Genomic DNA, 25,437 nt, shown 5'->3' with positions numbered 1-25,437 from the left:
GCCAACTTCACAAACACAAAACGGAGACTGCTGTCCAGACCTTACCCTGTGCAAACCTGCCAGCAGGGCAAGAGCATTTCACCTCACACGCCAGCGTGGGAAAGAGAAGCTGGCTTGAAGGAGCAGGGGCAGCCCACCTCATAAACAGCGCCAACCATCTTTTGAGTTCACAGTGCATCAGCTGCCAGACCGTGCAATGCTGCCGTGGGGAGAGCGTTAGCTACAAGGCCCCACGTTTGTGAAAAGAGATTGGCTCTAGACAGACGAAAGGAGACATGCACAACACTGCATTGCAAGAGCAAGGAGTGTGTGTGTGTAAAAATACACATTAGCCCAGCCCGTCTGTACACAAACCTTGCTTTACAATGGAGTGTATATATTATACACATGCACTGTACCCCGAGTGCGTGTACATAGTCCTTGCTTTACAATGCAGCATGTAACACACACGCTATATCCTGTACCGTGTAATGCTTTCCAAAAAAAAAGGTGACCAGAGAAGATCTGCCCCCGGGTCAAAAGTTTCAATTCCTCTATGCCTGGTTCTAAGTGGACATCATCCCAGAAGCATTTGCCCTCTTTGCAGTCTCTCTTACAGCGGTCATCAAGTCAGGCTAATTTGGTTTGTGTTTCTAGCTAATCAAAATATTGACAGCAATTAAGAGAGACCCTGAAAATCTCCACCCAGTTTGACTCCTGCAACGAATGGCTGGTGCCGGTGTGGAGTCCAAAGTGGAGCGGAGTCCATCCGGGATGGCTGCATGCAAGAGGCAAATGGTCCCTCTGTCTTTGGCAAGAGGAGGGAAATTCACCTATATGCAGGGTTTCTAGTATTAGGCTGATGTACCACTTATGTTCTGCTTCAGAACATAGGGTGGTAAGTGGGACATAGGCCCCACTGGGGCCTAAGCAGTGCTATGGGGTGAATTTACCCTCAGGCCCTCTCGACCTACCAAGAACAGACACGGGACACTGTGTGCAAAGCAGACCCAAGACGATGGGCACAAAGAAAAAGGCCTTGTTCAGAAAGCATCACATGGTGTATGCTCCCGACCTGCAGCACAGACACCGCCTGCTTCCTAGACCTCAGAGCAAGGGCTATTTCAGCGGGACAGAGGAGGGGGTGCCCGACGTGGGAGGAACGTAGGTAATGCGGGGGCTGAAACGTGGGACACTCAGGAGAGGGGACGGAGGCGGGTGGGGCGAGAGGATGAGGCTGGTTTCAGGACGAAGCCAGGTACAAGTAGCAAGAGGTGGAGAGAGCAGCTTCCAAGTTTCCTTCAGTTTCGAACCTCTGTGCATTGCTAGGGTGGCCTGGTGCTAGGAATGGGGGAGATGCACATTCCGTGGGGGGGGGGGGGGAAGTCACCCTGTTTAGCTCTCTGCACACACAGCACAGACCCCATGTCCCCCCCACCGAGCAGAGGAAGGGGAGCCAGAGCTGCACATGCCATGGACCATGAGGGCACAGGATATGTGCCAGACAAACTCGCCCGGGGCATCCAGGTTGCTGCAGCCTGTCCCCCTCTGCCCCGGGCAAGACCTGGTTCTACTGGGCACTTCCAAGCCCTGAACTGGAGACACCTGTGGGTGCTCCTGTGGCCTGTTCCTCGGGGGGCTCAGCAATGCAGCGGATCACAGCCACAGGGGCTCTCCTGCAGGCCCTGACAGCAGGAGCTTCTGGCCCAAACTCTCCTGCCAGGGCGGAGAGGCTCACACCCCACCGCATGGCCTGACCGGGGTGTCTGCAGGGCTGAGCACTGCGCACGAGGGTGTGGGCTTCAGGTTACCCTACCAGGACAAGTGCCTGCCGGCCCTTTGAGGCAGGCGCTGTGCAGAACAGCCACACAGACAGGGGCATCCCACCTGTGCCCCGATCTCCCTCCATCCACAGCCCAGAGGCGTTCCATGGAGCAGAGCTCTGGAGAGCAGGAACAGTGGGCACTTGGCCAAGACGACACGTAGTGTGGTGGCCGTGGCAGCAGCATGAGGCTGGCTGAATTTGTGCCCTTGGCTCTCCGCACTGGCCCCTGTGTGAGATGGCCAGTGCCCGGCAGGACTGCTCCCAGTCTTATGGCAACACACGCGGAGAGGCCACGCTGGGCCATGGGGGCAGGGAGAAGAGAGAGACACGCACGTTCCTGGTAGCCAGGTAAGCCTGCCGGCAGAGATCTCTTTGGTACGAAGCAAGGCCCTTCCCCTCAGCAGCGCCCTGGCCCCAGGCACGGCAGCTCAGTTCTCTGCTGCCCACTGCACTGGTCACCGGCCTCAGGACGGTCATGCCAGGCACAGAGGGGGCAGCAGCCACCAGCGAGGGAGGGAGCTCAGTCTGATTTCGTGACACGCTAAACACTATAAAGGCACGTCTGCTTCAAGGCAGCAGCAAGAGTCCTGGTGTGGAGCCCGGCTGACAGGCCCCACAGGGAGGGCGCAGGATGGCTCCTGCCGGGCAGCGTCCGTGGGAACACTGGGCATGGCGGAGATGGTTCTTCATTACACAGGGAAGGGGCTGAGCAGTTTGGTGTTTACTGGCCCCGGGGAGAGAGGGGGAAGGAATCCCCCGGCCCTTCGCTCCAGGGGCCCAGAGTATTTCCCGACGGATCCCAAACCCCCGTCGGTGAAGTCAGGCTCCCCTGTCCCCCGCAGCGAGGCGCGGCCCTGGCAGGGCGTGGGGAGCGCAGCCCTGTCAGGTCATGTAGCGGGTGATGGCTCTCAGAGCATACAGCAGGGCCGCCTGCATCCGCGCCTCCAGCAGGAGCAGGTTCACGTGCACCTGGAACGGAAGGAGAGGGTGCTCAAGAGGCGAGGCGAGGCGCAGCGACAATGCGGCCTGCCGCCTCCACTTCCTGCCAGGAGGCGGGAGCACGAGGGCTCCGTCAGGGCTGGGGAGAGCCTGGGACAGCAAACGGATGGCTGCAGAGAAGGAGGATCCCCTCTCCCCACAGTGCGCGGCCGCACAATGGTCCTGGTGCATTCTGGGTTCTCCCCGCACAGCTTCCCGCAAAGCCACAGGCTGAGCGCTGGACTGGGCAGAGGGATCACTGCTAGGATCTGGGGAGATCTTCCAGCAGGGACCCCCTACCCCACCAGTGCCACAACAGGGAGGGCAGGATGAGCACAGGGGCCTGGATCAGCAGGAATAGTTTCCAAGCAGGAATAGTTTCAGGGACACCCCCCCCCGACATTAATAATTAACAGCCCCCCGCCGAGCTGCTCGGGGCCCTAAGCAATTGCCTAGCGCTGGCCCTGGCTGGGACCAGCGTGGCTGTGACAAGCTGCTCGGCTTTGCCTCAGTCACTCCCCTCGTTATACAAGGAGACCACCTCAGTGCCTAGCCCAGCTCCTGGCGCCAGGGCTGCCCCCACGCCGGGGAGGGGAGGGGACGCACCTTCTCGGAGTGCTTGAAGTGTCTCCAGAAGTGGGTGTACATCCGCTTGGTGGCTTTCTCTGGGTAGCAGGCCACGGTTTTGATGTAGACTTTCAAGCTGCGCTCCAGGAGCTGGTTCACCTCCCCGTAGTCATAGTCGTCGTATCTAGGAGGGGAGGGGAGAATCCCCTTTACCCTCAGGGGAGACCAGGGCCATAGGGCCTCAGCCCAGCTCCTCCTGCCTTCCTTCCCTCCCCCTCCAGCAGCCCTGGCACCTCTGCTCCCCTCCCCGCTGCCCTCCCAATCACAATGGGTCTCCATCCCAAACTGCAGGGACAGGGCCTGTGAGCGAGGTGATCCCAGGCAGGCCGTCCACACACAGCTGTGCCCAGAGTAATTGGACAAAGACCACCAGCTTACTGCAGATGGGCAGGGCTTTGGTCACAGCTGCCCACTGGCTGGATTCGAACCAGGCCCCAGAGCCCGTTCCCAGGGACCCTCCAATAATAGCTGAGCTGGAGACTCTAGACTCCCGGCCTGGGGCAACCAAGGAAAGAGGGAGAGGGGAGAAGTGGGTGTGTCTGAGGGCCAGGGCACTGTGGGCTCAGCGGGTCCCCAGTTACCTACCTGATGCCGAAGACACAGTGAATGTAATTCCAGATGGCCCTGCGGAGCATGGTGGTGTCCACCCCCCTGTGCATGGCAATGGTGTTGTAGGTCAGGTTATAGACAACCTGGAACTTCTCGTCCAGCAGCTGCCCCATGTCGGGGTACAGGCGGTTAATCAGCGAGTAGCCATGGTCTTCCCAGGTGTAATCCTGCAAGGAGAAGGATGCTGGGACAGAGGCTCCAAAACCCCTGAGGGGAGCGAAGGGCCTGGCCCAGTACCCCATCCACGGGAGTGGGAGCCTCTCCGTGGACTTGGGGTCAGGCCTCCTGAGAAAACAGGAGCCTGAAGCAGAGGACACAGCTCCCCGGAAAGGGACTGGCTGGTGATGGCAACACAGAGCCAGGCCCACAGACGGTTGCCAGCCCCAAGTATGGCCCCACAGCCCTCAACGGGATCAGATGGTCCTGCTGCTCCTGTGCCCCGCGGACGTTGCACACCACACGTCTGGCTGTAGGGGAGAGAGCTCGGCAGCCCTGCAGACCCAGGAGGCAGGAGAATCAGAGCATGCCCCGGTCGGCTGCGTCACTGCTTTACTCTGCCCCAGCCCCAAGCACTGGGCACCCAACGCAAGCCACTTTCCTTTTGCTGCCTGCTCAGTGCTCCAGCTCCGTCACCCTTGGGAACACCTCTGCTCTGCACCCACTGTGCCTCACCTGCAGGGAGGAGCAGCAGCAGAGGTGGCCAGGCCCCTGGTTCAGCCACAGGAGGGAGACAGAGGGGCTGGAATGGCCAAGAGCAAGACAAGTGCGTGCAGTCACCCCGATACACTCGCTCCGCCCCACTCCCCTTCCCGTGGCCGCCGGGCGCCTGTATCGGGGAGCCCCAGCGAGCAGCCCACAGAAGGTACCTGAGCTCGGAAGGTGGGTGGGGCCTGCTCTCCTTTCCTAGTGAAATCCTTGTATCCAAACTCGGGATCCTCCACGAAGCACAGGACGCTGGGAGGCAGAGCGTGCTCAGCAATGTCGACTGGATGGAAAACAAAAGCCCACAGAGACGTTAGTGCCTATCGAGGCCCCGTGGCAAAGAAGACCCAGAGCCACCTCCCATGTTACTCCTGAGCTTTGAGTCATTGGCACAGTACTCTGCAGAGCAAACCCGCTGCCATGATCTGCCCTAATGGGAGGTGCAATTAGCTCAGACAGCACTGTTCACCAATTACCCATGAGATAATTACATCCGACAGCAGGAATCCGTGACAGGGCTATTGCTGTGCCCAGCACAGGGAGCAGAGCCAGTGTGGAGGGAGCTGCTGGCAGCCCCGCCAGGGAGGATTCCTTGCCTCCCCCGACAGCATTTGAGCATCACGCAGCAGCACCGTGGCAGAGAGGCCTTGTCCTTCCTACCCCACCAAGCTAAGCCAGTGACAGACTATGGCCAATGCAGAAGAGCCACCGAAAGCCTTTGGACCTCGCTGGGACATGTGCCTCTGCCCCTTGCCCGGCGCGTCCTCCCTCCTCACCCGAGGGGGCCACAAGCAAACTCTCCGTCTTCTCCAGCTCGAAGCGGGTTTCCATCTCCTCCTGCGTGACCCCCTCCTCCTCCAGCTGGCACTCCTGAAGCAGCTTCATCCTCTCCATCAGCACCTCCACCTCCTGCATGGCATCTTTGCCCTGGACACGGAGAGAGAGCGAGCGGGCAGGGTCAGTACCAACGGCAGCTGGGAGAGGGATGCACCCAACTTCATTCCAAGGACAAAACGCCCCCTTTATGTAGGTGCAGAGAGGAGCCCTTGGAGGGACCACATGCCTGTTATCCAGCGCAATCGGCTGCTGGCAATGGGATGTTTGCTGGGGCTACGTTCATCCTTACGGTGTTATGCCAAGCTGGCACTGTGCCCGACACTACTCAGGTGCGACCCAGGGCCCTGTGCCTCTACCTATTGTGGGCTAGATTCTGTGCTACACCCCTAAGGAGGGACTGCAGAGAAGGCACAGCCCAAGAGAAGGGGCAAGTCACCTTCACACCTCCAGTGTCACTTAGAGCAGTCCCAGGGCTGCTCTAATTTATGGTTTGCCTCCCCATGCTGCTTATAGGTTGCTGAACCACTCCGAATAGCTGCAGTGAAAAAGGTTCCAGCCACGTCTCCATCTCCTCACTAAGCCCCACTCCCAATCCACCCTTACACTGTGAGGAGGACACGGTGGATGGCAGCCCTCGGATGCTCCTCTCTGGGGCTGTAAGAGAGGCCACAAAGAAGCCACATCAGCAGGGCAGGCACCACAGCTGGGTTAGAGCCAGCTTGGGCTTTAGCCTGCTGCAATCTCAGCAGGAATTGGGGTGCCCTTCTCTCCTGGGGTTTGGTTGGGGAAGGATTTGCAGGGCTACAGATGTAACCCCCTCCCTGGTAGTCGTTCGCACCAGGCTCTGGAACTAACTGCCGTGACCAGCGCATGGAATGACTGGTAGCTGACTGGCCGAGCTCCTAACCCATCCACCCCATGACGGGACCACCACGCGGCAGCAGGAAACCCCTTCCCTAACCCCTAGTGTTCTGCAACCCCCATCCCAGCTCTGCCGTGGCTGGGGGGACGGCTCTACCAGACACCAGCTCTGCACGGACAGGAGGGACGCTCGAGGGCCCCCGACTTACACTGGAGCCACTTGCACCGTCCTCAGAGGCAGGGCTGCTGTCGCAGCTGCGTGGCGAAGGCGGCTGGAAGGCATGCCCCCCATCCTGGTCCGTCTCCAGGTTGATGCCACAGCCAAATACGAAGGAGGCGAGCGAGTGGTAGTGTGTGAGGAGCACCAGGGCCTGGATGAGCTCTGCCAGGGACCAGCTGTTCTCACCCGTCTTCAGGAGAGCCTGAAACACGCACGCACATTCCCCAGTCAGCTCTTCCCCAGAGGGGACGCATGCGGCGAGTATATCCCGCAGGGCTGATAGAGGGGAGCAGGGCACAGACCACTGCAGACCCTCAGCCCCCTTGTGTCCTCGCCCCCCCCATGCCTGTGTCAGCACCTCTCTGTCGGCTGGTCGCAGAATCACCAGGGGGAGGAGGAAGGAGAGCAACAGGAAGGGCCTTCAGAAGGGTGGTGCGCCTTCCCCATTCCTGCCCTCCCTCCCTACGAGCCGGGAAATGCAGCAGCTCGCTCAGCTGAAGGAGAGCCCAGAGCCATAGGCCCCTCTCCCCCAGCACTCTGCATCCTTCATTTCAGGACAGCACATCCCAGGTACGAGCACAACACCAAGCTGCCCTTTCCCCTCTTCCCGCTTTTCTGTGGCCCAGCAGTGAAAAGCAGCCCTCCCCCGGGTTGCTTATTGCTGGGCACATACCAGAGCTCCCCTCCCCGGGCACTCACCTCTATGTGCTCCTTGGTGATAAGCCAGGGCCGGTGAGCTAGGATCTTGTTGATTTCGTTGAGGTTCCTCAGTTTCTGGGGGGCACAGTGCAGGCCTTGCAGCCAGTCTGGGGTCCCACCCACCTTCAGGAACTCTGCCACGTGGAAGCCAACCAGGTAGGAACACTGGTGCCTGGCTGCTGCCTAGGGGTGAGGGAAGAGGAGACGGTGACTATGGTAAGGACATTTGAGATGGGAGAGAGCACTTCATCCAGCCGGTTCTCCCCCGACCCAGGTCAGCCCAGGGCATTTCCCTTCTGCAGAGTCTCCAGGGCCGCATGTCCCCAAGCCTGGGATGTGGGATGGATTGGGGGGAGACACAGACAGACCTCAGTTGTTCTCCAGCTTCTCAGCAGTCTTTTTAATGAGAGGAAAAGTTGGTCTCTAGCTGCTCTGGTTATAAAGAAAACCTTCCATATGGGATCCAAGTGTAACTGACCCGGGGGCATCTGCCGAGAGCTGACAGGACAGGGCAGCGATATGAGCTGCCCCGTTCTTTTCATTGGGTGCCAACTCGGATGCCCACAATACTTTGCACACCAACACCGTTAACGATATGAATGCTCACGGCAGGACAGAAAGGGGCGGGCAGATCAGATTAGGAAGATCCCCAACAGCGTTGTCCTGAGCGGGGGCTGTTCCAGGTAGGTGTATCTGTTACTATGGAGAGGCCTTTAGCAATGTGACAGGGCTGCAGGGAGAATGGAATCTGTTTTCCTGAGGGCAGGCTCAGCTTTCAGGGATTTGGGAACGGCGCGCGAGTGCTTTGGCCAGTGGAATCTTTACATGGACTCAAGCCAGGGCAGTTCTGATGCTTCCTCTGGTCTCTTTCCCCACCCCAAGGAGACCCTAGCCAGGGCCCAATCCGTCTCCTGCTTAGCAAGTTGCTCCGGATATGCATCCCCAGATTTACCTCTGCTCAGTTCTACCCCCCTGCTCCCAATTCCACCCCCTAAAGCACCATGAACTGTTCTCCTACAGGCATTCAGATACTCACCCATTCCCATCCCTCCCCGCAGCGCCCTGGCCCACAGGACCCGAGTGCCTGCCTCCCGCCAGGCACTTACCATGATGGCTATGTAGTGGCGCTTGTGGTAAGGCAGGGGCCCATCCAGGTGCAGCAGCAGGTACTGGGTCTTCCAGAAGCTGGCCAGGTACTCCGGGTGCAGCCCCATCACCATGGTGATGTTATCCACCCTGCCCGTGGAGACGAACGCCTCAATGAAGAGCTGCTGCTGGGCCCTCTCCATGCCCTCCTGCAGGATCTGCGGGGAGAAAGACGCTGAGAATCCATCTGCCCCAGGAGGATCCCAGCCCCATTTATCATGGGACACGATGTGGGTCAGACAGGCAACTGCCCCAACCCAAGTGCTAACAGCACAAGCTTCCCAGCTAACTGTCCAGGCCTGTCCCCAGAGGGCACTGCTTGCATCAGGGTCATTTCAACTGATTGCCCCCTAACCCTCCAGCTGCCCCACAGCCGGCGGGGGCAGGAGTTCAGGAGGTCTGGGCTTCAGGGAACAATGGCTTTGTTTTGGGGCTTTTCAGTAACAAGCATGGAGAACAATGCTCGGCACACAGTAACATCACTTAGTTCTTACAGAGCGCTAGGGATTGCATTGGCAGCTCCTTTTATCTACAGGCCTAGAGGCACGTTACAACTGTCAGGCCAAAAAGCCCCCCAGGTCAGGACCAGTCACCCCCATATTAGACAAGAGGGTAAGCTACGTGCCTCGAGTCCTGCCAAGTCAGCCGTGGCAGTCCTGGGAAGAGACCCTATAAAGCCGGGAGGAACTAATACCCTTTTATTGCAAGCTCCCTCGGGCACTGACTCTTGGGGTGTTTGTACCGCACCTAGCGTAACGGAGGCCTGGTCCAGGGCTGAGGTTCCTAGGTGCAATACAAACATGGACGAATAATAGCCAAAGGCAGGCAGAGTCCGAGGGCAGAGCCAGGCCCCAGGAAGTGCCAAGCTCAGCCACCCACGCTGCGTGCCCTGGAGCAAGCCTGTCGCCCAGCTCTCCTCTCTGCAGTCCGCGGCACCTACAGGCAACAAGCAGCAAACCCGTCTCATCTTCCTAGGGCTGTCAGCACTGGCTGCGTTAACAGCGGGACTGCCCCACCTCTCAGGGCTCCCCAGGGCTTTGGGGAGGAACCAATAGAAACCCAGCTCGAGAAGGGCTCGATCTGTTTCTTGCAGCAGGCCTGGCGCTCTGCCAGCTGATGCAACACATCTGTTTGTTCAACCCACCTTCCGCATGCCGGCTCCTCCCCCGCCACACCCCCCAGCACACGGCAGGCCGGGTTACAAGGCAGGCCGGGTTACAACGGGTTACAACAACAAGAGAGTCCTGATAAGGAGTAGCGGGTGCCCAGCTCTGCACCCTGACGTCAGTGGTAGAAGAAACTTTCCGTGCAGCCAGCCCGGGAACATAGCGATATGCCCGCCAGAGCTTGACAGGCCTGCTGGAAGCTGCAGCGGGGCCAGTGTTGAATCAGGAGGAGGTGGCTCCCTGCCCAGAGGGCATCAGAACCGGAGCAGTTCTGGGTCTCATAACAGGGAGATCAGGAGTTGTTTAATCACCCTCCTTCGGCCCCCACCTTGGGCTAGAAAGGCGGATGATGCAATTGGAGGGGCATGAACAAGCTGGGCTGCAATTAGCTCATTGTTTGTGAGCAGCATGGTGAAGGTCGCTGGACAAATGAAGCAACGATGCAGCGGGGTGATCTGGAAAGCCCCTCTCTTGCTGCACAGAGCCACGGGAAGCAAGCACTCAGCTCTTCCGAAGGGCCTGCGAGCACACCTAGGGAACACTCTTTGCCTAGAGCAGTAGTTCTCAACCAGGGGTCTGGGGCCCCCGAGGGGGTCTCGAGCAGGTTTCAGGGGGGCCTCCAAGCAGGGCCAGCGTTAGACTCGCTGGGGCCTAGGGCACAAAGCCGAAGCCCCACCATGTGGGGCTGAAGCCTGAGGCCCTGAGCCTCACCACGTGGGGCTGAAGCCTGAGCAATGTCACTTTGTGGGGGCCGCTGTGGCATGGGGCCCCCTAACACCAGCCTGGCTTTGTTGTGGCACAGGTGGGCTGTGGAGTTTTTAACACATATTCGGGGGAGCCTCCGAAAGAAAAAGGTTGAAAACACCTGGCCTAGAGGATATCGACAAGCCCCCCACTCCCCAAGTGGGAAGAGAGAGTGACCTGACTGGAGCGACACCTAGCTGTGCCTGCCATCTGGGGATCAAGGGGGACAGCCCTGTTTCTACACAAGGCACAGTGGAGCAGCGAATGCAGGGGGAGGCTGAGAGAGAAATCCGGGTCATAACTCAGACCCCTGCCCAGCCACTAGATGGTCAGAAACGTCCAGTGGAAGCAGCACAAAGATCCCCCCTCCTGTGCCTCCCCACATGGGGGGCGGGGGTGGGGGGGGACTGGAGAAGAAATCTTTCTTCCCTGGCACAGGAGCCTAGGCAGGTCTCCATCTTTTTGGAGAAGCCCCGGGAAGCCTGCTGAGAGCCAGAGGTCACAGGGGCCCACACTCTTCTGCTCTCAGCACACAGCCAGACCTTTAGCCCCATGCAGGTGGCAAGCAAGAACCTCTCCCTCCCGGCGGGCCCGGGGTTTGCTGTCACAGGGGGCCCTCTCGTGCCACGCACCAGGGCTGTGCTTTGCTGCTTCCCCCACCCCTCCCTGACTCTCACCATCCCACGTGCTGGAGAGCGACTGGCCGTGGTGGGAGGGGTGGTCAGAAAGCGAATTAAGGGGAATCTTATACCACCTCCCCCCCAACGGCTCCCATTCCAATCTATTGTACAGCCAGGTATCCCCACCGGCACTGATCCACAAGGACAGACTCCTTCCCAACCCTCTTCCACGCTGCTCAGCTGGTTGGGGGGCCCAGGTGGATCAAACAGATACCCTACCACCCCCACGCACTAAGCAGTCAAACAGATCACTTCCTCCAGAGCTCTCACACCCTGGCAAGCAGGGGCTGGAAATCAGACCTCCAGTCTCCCCTGTGGCCCCAGCCCAGAAGAGTGGGGAACACATTTGCCCCCAGGAGCCTCAGAGAGAAATCAATTTGCTTTAAGCCCCCATATCCTACCTCTTCCACGGGGATGAAGGAACTTGGGCCTCTTCCCAGCTGCCGGGGGATTTTTATTCTTCTGTCCTAGGAAAGAAAAAAAAGGAATCTACTTTAAGACCTTGCCCAGTGTGGTGCTGAAAGAAACCGGGGATGTCCCAATCCTGCCAGGGTGAGAGCTGCTTGCCTTCCCTCCAGAGGGGGGACAAATCAGAGCTGGCACCTCCCTCCTAGGTGAAGGCAGTGGGATGGGAAAGGGTGACTCATGCAGTTACCTGGCTACTTTGGGGACTTGTCTGATGAGGTATCCAGAGCTGCTCTTTCTGTGCACCCTCCTCCAGACAATCCTGCAGCAATCCCCCAAGTGGGTTTGCATCAGGCACACCTCCACGTGAGCCAGCCGCCCCAGCAGGGGTGCTGCAATTTACCAGCCACACGCCCACATGATGCCTCTGGCCAGGAGGTGGAAGATTGATAGAAACGCTTCAGGAGATATCCCCTAGCAGGGCTGGTGTAACGGCCACTTGTGCTGCCTGATGAAATAACCTGACTCTGTTACACAGAAAGCTTTGCTTCACAGAGCTAGCCTGACATCAGGACAGCTTCGATTGCATTTCACCTTTCAGTGAACTAGAGGGCTTTTTTCCCTGCTCCCCCGATTTTCAGGATACAGAGAAGGGAATCTAAAGGTGGAAGATTATACTGTAGCAGCCAGTTCAGTGCTGAGTTATTGAACCCATGAGTACACAAATGAAAAGAGCAGAATGGCATTACAAGATGCACTTTGCTCACTTGAATCGTCCAGTGATTTTAATTATTTATGCTGTGTTGGGTCTTAGGTTACCTGGAGCACGCTGCAGGGGGTGAGGGGAGGGAAATCAAGGCACTGAGATGTGATAGGATAGATGGCTTTAACGTGGGTTCAAACGCACCCACAGAACTGCTCGTGTCTGGGCTGGCAGTGGATGGCACTGCGACCCAGCACGAGGGGTCAGAACACCACTCAGGTTTGGCATTTGCCACTGATGGTGAAACTTGCCAGGCCCAGATCCCACCATCAATCTTTGCCGACGAGCGGGGAGAAATCATGTACGTTGCTTCTGAATTACATGGGCCAGGGGCTGAGGGAAGCGGGTCTTGCTCAGTGAAAGCGAGGGTGGTTTAAGTCGTCTGGAGGATCAAGTTAGAAGCAGCTTGCAGGAGGGGGAGCTATTTGTGAAGGGGATCCAGAGGTAACGGGGTTTAGCTTGCAGTCGTTAGGGGTTTGGGTGTGAGCTCTGAATGCACACGAATAGAGTCCTCATCCAAATGTGCTAGGAGCCCTCGACCAACAGAACAAGGAACACACCAGAAAATTAATCCCCCCAAACGTAAGTGCAGAGCAGTTAGAGTGAAACAGCCAATGACTACAAGCCAGGCAATGCAGAAGCCCAAGTTTCCCTCCCTAATGCCCTGAAGGTCACCGTAGGGCCATTTTGGACTAAGAGGAAGCAAACTCCAAAGCCACAGGGCCCTCACAGACAACCCCAGGCAGCAGCTAGCTTTGAATGGTTACAGGCATCAGCTGCCATAGCTGGGGATGCTTTAGGTAAATTAAGGTATTTAGCACCAGAGGGTGCTAATGCTTTTGCAAGGGGAGGGGGGGGATGCATAGCTTCACTGAGGACACCAGTGTATTCCAAACAAATGCTTCTCAGTCCCTAAAGCTGCTTTTCAGTAGCAGATTCCTCCAGCTGTACACATGGTTAATGCTCCGGTGACTGCTGCCGTTGCCCTCCAGGGGTACGTGTGGGAGGGGTAGGTGTTTGTGAGCAGGATCAGGACGGGCCGTTCAGTGCCTAGTGGCTGCATCCCACTGCTTCAGTGGCATTACTGGAGTCACTCGACAAGGAGTGACTCACACTACACAGACACCATCCCTAAAATGCAGCCACTTCTGGGGTGGAGGACAGTATGCCACACAGAGCACGGGGAAGAAAGGGAGAACAAACAAGCCTCAAGCAAAAAGAAAAGGAGTACTTGTGGCACCTTAGAGACTAACCAATTTATTTGAGCATAAGCTTTCGTGAGCTACAGCTCACTTCAGCTTATGCTCAAATAAATTGGTTAGTCTCTAAGGTGCCACAAGTACTCCTTTTCTTTTTGCGAATACAGACTAACACGGCTGCTACTCTGAAGCCGCAAGCAAGAGCTCTTGGGCAAAGCCCTTTAACTTTTGCAAAGATCTTTTAAGCACCGATTTCAAACAGACAGAAACTCCGGTTCAGCCTCTTCCCACACACAGTAAACTGCACTGAACCCAATTGTTTCTTTTTTCCTTGGGAGGGCAAAGACCCTGAGATCTGAAACTGTGGTTCAAGGATCTCTAACAAGGGGAACACATCCCATCTACATCTTGGGCAGACAGGGTGACTGTCCCCACCTTGCTGCATAGAGCCATTCCAAAGGCTTGGTGTAGTCGCTCCAGAATTAAGCCACAAACGTCTCCATTTGGTGTAAAGCTCCACCTTGTTGCAGCCACTTGTGCCACTGGGTTGAACCCACCATGACAGTGGGCCAGCTGCAGTTGGGAGGGGATTTAAAATTTAAAAGGCAATTTCCTGAAGCTGGAGGAGAGTGAGGGCATTGGGAAAGGGTGAGGGAGAAGCAAAGAACTAGAGATGTCAAGGAGGAGGGCTCATTTAAAGCTGCCTCACTCTGCTCTATGGTACTTTTGTCCCCATGCTTCTCTCTTTTGTAGTTTCACGGGTGGAACGGAGTGAAATAGACTTGCTCATTTCTCTTTCACACAAACAGCATCTTATTCGTGTACCAATTTTCAAAGCCTAGGGGGAAATACATGGCTTGGATCACAACAGCGCCTAGAGGTACCAGCTGAAACCAGAGCTCCATTTTGCTATGAGCTACAGACCAGGTGAGAGGCAGCCCCTACCCCAAAGTGCTCACAATCTAACAGAGGATGGAGGAAAGGGAGCATTATTATCTGCATGAGATGGGGAGTATTTCACAGATGGGGAACTGATCAGTGAAGAGACTGTCCACAAACTCCTCATTCCCCGAGCCTTAACCAACAGAGCGAAGCATTTTTCTTTAAACCCAAACTTTGACTGTAAGTTCCCTGAGGAGGGAACCATCTTGTACCAGAAGTCTGCATATCACCTAGCATGGAACTGATCCGCTCCATGGTAAAGTCACCCCCATCTGCCTTCCTACAGCCCCCTGAGGAGATGGGACATGTTGCCTTTGGGGGAGACAGAATGAAAGGGTTCATCAGCTTCCACCTCCAGACACAGGCGGACTGCGAGCGGACACTGCACAGGATGGCCCCAAGCCAAGCCCTTGCCGAGAGGCACATGCATGGTGCTTTTGCAGGCTAAGCTTTGCCTTCCCTCACCCCTCGCAGATGCACAAGTAACAGCTCAGAGGGACTCAGGGCAGGCTCACAGCAAAGCCCAATGACAACAGCAGGCATAGAGCATCTAGAAGAGGAAGCAGATAGGCCAATCCAAGAGAGAACTAGCCCACATTGTGGCACCTAATTGAACCAGGTTGCTGGTTGTCACCAGACATTCAAGTCAGCCAATCACACCAGGCTGTCATCCCAGCCTACCCGGGTTACTAAAGTTCACAGTGACGTTACCTGCTGCGGGCAGCAATCTTGCCTAGCAGACTCTAGGATTAAAAACAAGGGTATGGACTGGAGGGGCAAAGGGCCACATCACACAGGGACTTGGGATAGCTAGAAATAGCTTTAAAAGAGACCTGCAGACATGTAGGGGACGGTGGAAGGGAGGGAAACTGGACTTACCCGCCCCCCCCCCCCTTCCCTTTATAATGGACACGCTGGAAGAGAAAAAATCCTGCTCATTTTTTGCACATTGGAAATTCACCGCTCGTCTACCCTCGAGGTTCTACGGGGACCAGAGAACTCATGGAGTTCCCCAGCTTTCAGTCCCTTGTGACATGGGAGCAGAGGAAAAGATTTTATTCAAAATGATTAAACTGTGAGGAGAGGGCATAGGTAAGTGGGAAGCCCCACCACTGGGTAACTCCAGTGCCCAACAAACATTTGCGAAAAAGGCTGCCTGTTAAAGATTCAGCATCCCTGCCCCTTCTCTCAAGGGGATAGTTCACAAAACTCCTCTCCTAACAAACACACATGCACCCACCCAGCCCTGCAGCAACCAGTCAACCCTGATATTTCTAAGGAAAACTGCACGCAGAAAAAACCATTAGCCACACACCACCCGAGTCAGGCACCTTTAGACAAAGCGAGTAGAACGAAGCAAGGGTGCAAACACACCCTGAGCAATAAACCCCATTACTGCAAATGCCAGTCAGCAAGAGTCTCTCCTGACCTCCAAAGAGCAAAGGGTTGCTCCCAAGCACACCTTGGCCAGCGTTGTGTTTATTTCTAGAGGAAACAAGTTCTCATGAAGGGCTTGAACCTGTTTGGGAGGCAGACTGAGTGGCCCAAGAGGGCTCTGCCACAGTCCCACTGGGCGCCCTTGGGCAAGTCACTTCATGGTTCTGTGCCTCAGTTTCCCCATCTGTAAAATGGGGGTAATGACACTGACCTTTGTAAAGCATTTCAAGAACTACTGATGAAAAGCACTACTGAAGAGCAAAGTATGATTATTTTCCATCCCTTCATGTTTATCATTCAACTGTGTATTTCCGTCAATTTAAATATCTTTCCAGGTACTAACCCAATTTCTGCTGAAGTTCATTACATTCAGTTCCTCCAGCTCACCTGCAAGCTCATTTACCATTCTTCAGACCTTTCAGAACTTCTTTAGACTTTTCCTACACCATTTCCTCCAAGGGATGGTCTGATACTGGGGATTTTTGCACTGGTGTAAGCTGTAACAGCATAAGCCACCCCAGTATAAGTCACACGAGTCTAGTGCAACCTGGCCAGTTACACCGGTGCAAAAGTCTCAGTGCAAACAAGTCCTTAAGCTATCCCTTATTTCCCTTTGCCCAAATTCAGCAAAGTACGTAATCCCATGCAGAACTTTACACAGGTTAATAGACCAGTTGATTTCCATGGACTGCTCGGGGACTTGAAGTTAAGTGCACGCTCAAGTGCTTCACTGAAACTGAGGCCTTAGTTCTGATCTGCCCCACATCCTCAAACAGATCAGCCAGCCATGGTTTATTTTAACAACATATACGCGTGAAGTACTCTACCCATAACTCCTCTCCAATCATCTGATTGCAGGAGGAACCTATTGTATCCATTTCTCAACTATCTACAAACCCCTCAATACCTCTTCTGATCTTTTGTTGATCAATAGCTACATACCCCAGTGATAGGTGCATTAGATATTTCTCATGGACAGATGTCCTCTGCAGACTAGTTCTTTAAAAAACAAAAAAACAAACAAACAAAACCCCCTGTCCACTTTGGTCATGGAAACAAATCCTGGTAGCAACAAGCAGGTGCAAGGTGGTTGCAGTTAGCATAGTTCTGATCCAACGTGGCCTGTATATGACTGAATAGTTTTGGGAAATTAGAACACAAGAACGGCCAGACTGGGTCAGACCAACGGTCCATCTAGCCCAGTATCCTGTCTACTGACAGTGGCCAGTGCCAGGTGCCCCAGGGGGAATGAACAGAACAGGGAATCATCGCGTGATCCATCCCCTGTCACCTATTCCCAGCTTCTGGCAAACAGAGGCTAGGGACACCATCCCTGCCCAGCCTGGCTAATAGGCTTATTCTGGCCGATGATCCTGGGACTTTTTTTTTTATTATTATTATTATTATTTTAACTGATGCAATGTGCCCACAGGGAAACAGATGCCACTTAGTGATCTCTGCCAATCCTGGTTCTTCTTCAAGAATCCAAGGACGCCAGGTTTACACCTGTACATTCCAGGGTATGGGTTGCCAAATGCCCAAAGAGGAGTCTGGCAGGAGCTCATGTTTGCAGCAAAGCAATCGTGCCAATCAAATTACAGCACTTCCTTGAGACACAGGAAGTTACACGGTCAGGCTGGCATGTCTCACTCATTGCTGGCAGCTTTCTGAATGCCTGGAGCACCACCAGTTGCACAGCAGCTGCTGGAGACAGACAAGTTAAGAAGGGCAATGGGGGAAGAGGCGGTGATCAGCGTCTGTATGGTCCACAGGACAACAACTGGGCTAGTCAGAGGCAACCAAGGGAGTTAGGCCTCCAAATCCCACTGAATTCCAGTGGGACTTGGGCACCTGATCCCCAAGGTTCCCATGGAAAATCCCAGCAAAAAACCAGAAACACAGCAAGCCCCTGCCCTTCCCAGCATGATCCCCAAAACCAACTCGCTCAGGCAAAAAGGGAAGGGGAAGGAAAAAGAGACACCCTGAGGAAGGATTAATCCCCTCTGTAATCACCCAAGGGCCCACCAGAGACACTCTGTGCACCCCCTTTTCCCCTGCCAAGGGCCCAGGAGCAATCTGCTCTGGATGTACTCCTCAGCCGTAGGTCAAAAGCTTTTATATACAGGGAGATCGGCTCCAGTGATCCCACCTCCAAGAAGCATCCCACTAATACACTTTGGCTCACTCATTGATGACCAACCTGTCCTAGGCAGTTAAGCAGCAAAGGAAAAACTAAGACCCCATCTTCCAAAATCACCTTTATCATATTCCCACCTATCTCCTACAGCCCAGCCAGCCAGACTACCCAATTCACCCTCTCCTCCACCAGACCCCTCTTCGCAGACCCCTAGTTCAGTCCTGATCTCCCCTTCAGCAGCAGTTCCCCTCTGGACTACCTGTCCCTTCTTCCTTCCCTATTTACAAGGCTGCCTCTGCATCTGGCTGCTTGGTGTTACAAACAAACAAGCAGGTTTCCTGTGATGCAATTGACCCTGCATGTTTCACCCCAGGAGGTGTTAACACCCAGTAAGAGGTGCCAGATGGCTCTTCAGAAGGAGAGCATTCTGATGGCATGAAACAAAATACCTTGAAGGACCAATAGACCATCAGCTGTACTTATTTTAAACTACCCTCCACCAGTGATGTCAGCATAATTCCCCCCCGCTGGCACCCACCCTTTACTAGTCACCTGTAATGCTGCATTGTAGCCATTGTTCAGACATGCTGAACATAGCGATTTGTTAGTTTCATGTGTTTATTAATAATTTGGTGCATTATGGTTCCCTTTGGCCAGTTAATCCTCACACCATTACCCCCTCTACTGCATTACCCCTGTTCGACAAAAGGGGAAGCTGAGACATGGAGCCACCGTCCTGATTTGCCTGAGACCACAAGAACAGCTTATGCCAGGCCTCTTGATTTCCAGAGAGCCCTGTGCTTTAACTACTTGGGAGCACAGAGTCCCTTCCTCAACTGAAAGATCTGGCATTGGTGCTCCTGGAGACAGAACACCCAGCAACAAGAGCTAATGGTCTGACGGGGGGTGGGAACTCTGGTGCCAAGTGATGAACTGTAGTGTGTCTGCACTGCCAAAGTTTAGTGAGGTATTGGCAAAGAGCATGCCTGAGAAGGACACCAAAAGATTAAGCGAACAGAATTACTGCCAGGGCCAGGAAACCAGTTTATTATCTATGGCTCTGTTTATACAAAAAAAAAGGGATCCCGATGGGAATCCGGAGAGATGGGAGCAGTGATAGGAAAGTCAGGGCTAATCTACATCCGCGCAGCTGCACCGCCCCTGGTGAAGACACTCTATGTTGACAGGAGGGAGCTCTCCCGTTGGCATAATAAATCCACCTCTGTGAGAGGTGGTATCTGTGTTGGCGGGTGAGCTCTCCCATCCAAATCAGTGCTTAGGTGGGTGTACCTTATGTCGCTTGGGGGGGGCGGGGGGGGGGCTTATTCACACCCCTGAGCGATGTAAGTTATACCGAAGTCAGTGGTCGACCTAGCCTCAGACATAGTGATGAATCGGATGGAACATTAGACAATCTCTTGACACTTCCTCACCCCTTCACAAAAAATGTCCTTGCTGTATCCCTGCTCTGGTCATTGCACTCTGCCTCCCTAAAAATTCCCCACCTGCCATTTCAGCTGGTTACAGTATTCTTTCGTTGTAGGCCTGAACCGCTACCTAAGGTCAGCGTGCACACGGCTGTGTTCCAACTCAGAGGTGACTGCATCTCCAGGGGTGAAGGGAAACCCTACAGAACCTGTGCCCACTATGCCAGCACATTGGGGCAGCCTAGTTCCTGTCCATGAATTCTCAGAATGAAAGGTGCTTTAAAAGTGCAGATCATGAAATTCTACACTATTGCATATTAGTCCCAATACAAGGATGGCTTCACTGTATTTGAGGAAGCACAGAACTCAGCCCCTCCTACCCTTAACAGTTGAGATGAAAGGGCATCTCTTTTGGGTGTAGCAGTACATGGCCTAAGACAGACAGCTAAGCAGTTCTGATCCTAACCTGCAGAGATCAGCGTTACACTAACAGATTCATTGTTATATATTCATTATTTAAACATTCTTATACAGCTTTTCCTATCTTGCACCCTAACCATGTGGGATAAATTTTTTGATGTAGGTTCTTCACCGCTGTACAGTGGTTGCCAACTCCATTCCCTTTCTAGGACTCTACATTATTACTTAAAAGCTACAGTGTATTAATTTGGGGACAGAACTCCACAGCTTCTGAGTGGGAGCCCCAATCCCCCTATGTCTGGAGTAGAGTTGATTGATGTGGGGGCAGGGGAAGAGGAGGGGAAATAGCAAAAATGTCCAGGAGAAAGTGTCCCTATTTTTTGTAAAATAGGGGTTTCCCCCCCCCCCCATTTAAATTGTCAACATTCTGAAATTCAAAAGATTTCAGCCCGCAATGTATTTGGTTGAAAGACAGAAAACTTGGCAAGGTTTTTGCTGAAGCTTTGAAATTCCCACAGTTTTGAACAGCTCTGATGCTGGTGCATTGGCCTTAAGGCGAGGAAGATGCTAACCTCTAGAGGAGAAGGGATGTGATGGGCCACCCATGGGACTGGCAGATTCAGAGTTGCATTAGTATTGTTAAGATGAAGCATCCTCTAGTAATTAAACCACATGCCTGAACATACAGAATCCTGGGTTCCATTCCCACCTCTGTCACCAGCTTGCTTTGCAGTCTTGCGGGAAATCAGGATAGCCACAGTGCCTCTGATTCCCCCCCACATCTGTAGAAAAGGGTAATACCTTGCAGGGATGTCTGTGAGAAGAATCAGTGGTTCTCAAACCTTTGTACTGGTGACCCCTTTCACACAGCAAGCCTATGAGTGCGAACCCCCCCCCCCCCCGTATAAATTAAAAAACACATTTTTTATATTTAACACTATTATAAATGCTGGAGGTGGAGTGGCATTTGGGGTTGGAGGCTGTCCCCCATGTAATACCCTCACGACCCCTTGAGGGGTCATGACCCCCAGTTTGTGGATTCCAGGATATTACAGAGACCAGCTGGGTGAGATAATATCTTTTATAGGACCAACTTCTGTTGGTGAGAGCTTTCAAGCCATTCAGCTCTTCTTCAGGTCTGGGAAAGCTATTCCAAGTGTCACAGCTAAATGCAAGACAGAACAGATTGTTTAGTGTAAGTAGTTAGCACATATTCTAAGGAACCATTCATGGTAAACACTGGATTTATGGCTTATTACAACAATCTGTAACCCACTCTGTTCTCCTATGACTGCAGAGGTGTTAACGGACCACTCTAAATTGAATGGTCCCTTACAATATGTGCAAACTCCTTGTGCTAAACAATCTGTTCCATCTTGCATCTAGCTGTGACACTGGGAGTACCTTTCCCAGACCTGAAGGAGAGCGCTGTATGAGCCTGAAAGCTTGTCTCTCTCACCAACAGAAGTTGGTCCAGTGAAAGATATTACCTCACCCACCTTGTCTCTCTGGTGTTCCTAAAGCACTTTGCAACCCCTGACCCCATCCCCTTTTCCATTAATGTCCCCTCCCTCTTCACTTTTCTTTCCACTTAGCTCATCCCATCCTACCTAACCTACCTTAAAAACAAAAACCATGGAATTAACACACAGTTTGCTGCCATGACATTGTTCACTCCTCTTGGGTGGTCTACCTCTTTCCCCACCCTGGGTCTGTCTAGTATATTTACATTAACCAATTATAGTTAGTGAATTGGTTAGTCTCTAAGGTGCCACAAGTCCTCCTTTTCTTTTTGCGAATACAGACTAACACGGCTGTTACTCTGAAACCTATATTTACATTGTAAATGCTTCAGGACAAGGACTGTCTGCTACTTTGTACTGCGCCTAGCACAATGGGCACTGCACAATTAACATGATTAATAATAAAGCCTTAGAAGCACTAAATACTAGTATTCACAGCACTTCAGGATCTGACACAGTGATTGCTTCTCTATACCACTCCCAAGTCCCAAACCATTTGTGGATTAGCGCCAAATTCCAAGCTCCTCCATAAATGAAAATCTATTTTGAATACTCCCTAGCAGAGGTCAGGGAAGAGAAAGCTTGTATTCTTGCCCACCCCCATCCAGGTCTACATGAGACACAAACGTTTTCCGCACAATGAAGTTCTGTTCACAAGAGGATTCAATTCTGCCATCTTCAGAAACAAGCACAGTGCCTGGAAATAACCAAGGTCTCTCTATGTAACTACTAGACCTTACTAGCGAGACAAGAATGATAAAAGCCGTGTGCCAAGAATCACTGGACTGGCACTTGGGAAATGTGGGTATTGTGTCATCTATTCCCTGCTCTGGCACCAACCTGCTGTGCAGCTTTGGTTAAACCTCTACCCCTTTCTATGCCTCGGTTTCCCCTCCCAGCTTCTGTCATTTTTTTAGGCTGTAGGTTACTGCACACAGAGTTTGCCTCCAACCAACCACCAAGTCCCCAAGGTGCCCAGATGGGGCCAAACAGTTAAGAGTGCACGAAAACCAAGTAGAGAAACTGCACAGGGCCCAATAACCCTGTTCTATTCTATTTGCCCTTCTTATCTGCACCTGCCTCTTCCCCACGTTTATTTCCCCTGAAACAAAAGATTATTTTAATTCACTTCTCTCCTCAGACAACTGAGAGCGGGTGGCCTTTTAATCCACGGAAGTTTCTCAGGGCCATGAAACGCAACCCCGCCCCCTCCTCAAGAAAGCTTTTAGTTACTGTATTGTCCTCAGCACCCTGCAAGGGGCAAGCCACATTTTAACTTCTTGGGAGCACCTCTTTGCACAATTCCAAACAGGTGGTCCCACCGCGTTAGCAAAAGAGAGCTAAGTGCATTCGGAGGGCTCTGCATGCACTTGGGCCCCACTGAATATGGGCACTGAAGATGGCAGCTGTGCCTTAAGGTAATAAAATTCCCTGCCCAAGAGCCAAGTGGGTAAATATTATGAAAGGGCCATTTTGAACCCAAAGGAGGTTGAGAATGACGATTTAGAATTTAGCAGTTTAGAGTCAAGGGAGGTTTCTGTAACCCAGGGGAGCAGACTCATCTCCTTCACATCTCTGAAGGAGGGGAAAAGATGGGGGAAGGGGGGATCCTTTTCTTAAACTGGAGTGAAGGCTGGAAGCTAAAGAAAATCTTAATGAGCCCTGCCAGGCTTTTCAAAGTGACCCAGATGTATTAAAGCCAGGAAATTCAAAACAATAAAAATAAAATAATAAAAGATGGAACTGGGGTTGGGAAAACTCCTTTGAGAAGGGAAGGTATAGTTAGTTAGTTACTTTTTAATTCTGCTTCTACTTATCTGTCAACTTTAGAAGGGGCTATTCTCCTAGAAGTCAGTAAGAGTGATTCTTAAAAGTGGTCTCAGCCCCCTGATCTGCTGCCACATTAGCTAGCCACCCATCCCCACACCCTCCTAACCTGAGACTTCTTGGTTAACCCCTTCGGGGGATGACTGGCCCACCGTTTGGGACATGTCTGTACTTGCGCCCTCTTCGCCAAACAGCAAGTCAAATGGAAACTTTGATTTGCCTCCAAAGAGGCAGAGAGAGAGAGAGAGAGAGAGAGAGAGACACAGACAGACAGACCTCCCCTCACTACACATGGAAGACACTGCAAAGCTGTTTGCCCATCGGATCTGGGATTCATCACCCCAGGTAGTGCGCCCATATTCGTCACTGGTATGCCAGCCTCACGCCCCTGTTGCACCCCCAGTCCACCGCCTGATGCAACTGGGGTAAAACGTACTATGCCATGTCAAAAATGTTACAGAATCCCTTACGCAACCAGGCTGGATCTGGAGCGCACCCCTCCCCAAATCGTTAAGATTGGAAAAGTAAACAGCTCCTAAATTACAGACCGGGACAGCAGAGGAGAGGAGGAGACTGGAAAATGAGCAAAGACCCTTCCCGGAAAAAACAACAACAACAAGAACCGGGGTATTCCCTCTTCCATTACCTGTTTAGCCCTCAAATCACCACACTGCTCGCAGGGTAAATAGCCCTTGATGCCCGTGCAGCCGCAGCCATCGGAGCCGGCAACAATCATGGTGCTGTTTGGGGTGGCGGCACTCGGGGGGACGGGGGAGCCGTGCTGCGACGTCCGCGCCAGCGCTCGGTTCCGGGATCGCGTTATCTGTCCGGAGGCTGAAGGTGCATAGCGGATCGGGCAGCCCCTGGAGGCGTCAGCGTCACAGCAGCTGGTCGCGGCCCCGGGGTTCTATGGCCGAACGTCCGCGCGCATCCGCGTTCTAGAGCGCCCCAGGGCTCAGCAACCCAGCCAGCCGCGCAGAACCCGCGCGACCGCACGGACCACTGACCCGCGACTCGGCCGCGGCCCCCGCCAGCTGCTCTCTCATACAGCTCCAGGCGGGCGGAACGGCAGCCAGCGGCGGCCCACGGATCCAATCACCTCACAGGAGGAGGAGCCTCCTCCAGAGCCATGACTCAGCCCCCTAAACTTCTCCTCCAATAGGAAAGGACAGAGCCGCTTGGGATTTTGGGAATGCGAGTTTCAATCGCTGTTTACTACTTTGGTGCGGAGCCGATCTCCTTGGAAGAGAAGTGGGTGCAAATTTTGCAGGCTGTTAGCGAGGGCTGAACACGGCAATTTGAATGCAACAAAGACACGCATCGGATTAGTGCCGCCCTCACCACGGGATTTCTTAATTTTCTTTGGAGGAATATCCTGAGATAAAACTTGATCCTCCTTGGGGGGAGGGTTGGAGTGGATGAGAGAAGGTTAGAGAGGAACAGGGAAGGAAAAAAGCCCTTACCTTTGAAAGTATTTGTAAAAGGTCCCTCTCGCAAGGTGCATCCATGTTCCTGAGATCAAAATCTAGCCACCTGCCTATGTACGGAGTTTAAAGTGGTTTGAAAAAAGTGAGGGGGGGGGGTCATAATCTGGTCATAACTGCTTGACCCGCATCCCTCAGTGACCTGAATAGATTTTTAAACATATGTTTTGGCCTGATCTATGACCCCTTGTAACCGTCCCTGCACTTTGAGCATCCAGCCCTCACCCCCAAGATTGATTGATCTATCTAAAGATAACACATAAGAGCGGCCAGACTTGGGTCAGACCAAAGGTTTATCTAACCCAGTAGCCCATCTTCCCACAGTGGCCAATGACAGGTGCCCATGGGCAGAGCGTGAACTGCTGGCTGGGGGAGGCTAGCCCTCAGCCCCACCCCTTCCAGTTAAGGCCCCACCCCTTCTGCCCCTCCCTGGAACCCAGAGCCACCCCATGGCAGCCACTGGCACCTGCCCCAGGCTGGCTAGTGCTCGCATCCCCCCAGCCCTGGAGTGCCAGAAGGGAGAGCGTGCAGCGCCGCTGCAGCCCCCCTAACCCTGGGAAGGCGGGCGGTGTGGCTCCAGCCCCTGGAGTCCAGTGGCACCAGCAAAGCGGTGCCCTGGGGGGCGAAGTGTGGGCAGGGCCATGCCTGGCTGTTTGGGGAGGCACAGCCTCCCTTACCCGCCGCCCATGCAGGTGCCCCAGAGGGAACGAACAGAACAGAGGACCCTCAAGTGATCCAGCCCCTGTCGCCCGTTCCCAGCCTCTGGCAAAACACAACCTGAGTCCACATTTTAAAGGCTA

At 53.8% G+C, this 25,437-nt stretch overlaps 1 protein-coding gene across 2 annotated transcripts; it reads right to left on the bottom strand.

Moving 5' to 3' along the window:
• Positions 1-1,370: 1,370 nt before the first annotated feature.
• Positions 1,371-24,230, bottom strand: SESN2 (sestrin 2). 2 transcript variants are annotated; one of them, XM_074934307.1, is made up of 10 exons: positions 23,800-24,230; positions 11,475-11,540; positions 8,444-8,641; positions 7,338-7,520; positions 6,628-6,840; positions 5,497-5,647; positions 4,885-5,003; positions 3,995-4,185; positions 3,389-3,533; positions 1,371-2,773 (listed from the first exon to the last, which is right to left on the bottom strand). In XM_074934307.1, the coding sequence occupies exons 1-10, from the start codon at positions 23,887-23,889 to the stop codon at positions 2,687-2,689; spliced, it is 1,443 nt and encodes a 480-aa protein (XP_074790408.1). In that variant the 5' UTR covers positions 23,890-24,230; the 3' UTR covers positions 1,371-2,686. The 2 variants fall into 2 exon arrangements, with proteins under 2 accessions (XP_074790408.1, XP_074790407.1); XM_074934306.1 differs by lacking the exon at positions 23,800-24,230 and adding an exon at positions 11,729-11,844 and having other exon boundaries at positions 11,475-11,535.
• Between the last annotated feature and the right edge of the window lie 1,207 nt (positions 24,231-25,437).

The sequence above is a fragment of the Natator depressus genome, chromosome 19 (genome assembly GCF_965152275.1).
Source record: "Natator depressus isolate rNatDep1 chromosome 19, rNatDep2.hap1, whole genome shotgun sequence".
NCBI lineage: Eukaryota > Metazoa > Chordata > Testudines > Cheloniidae > Natator > Natator depressus.
This window is presented reverse-complemented; position numbering and strand designations above follow the sequence as displayed.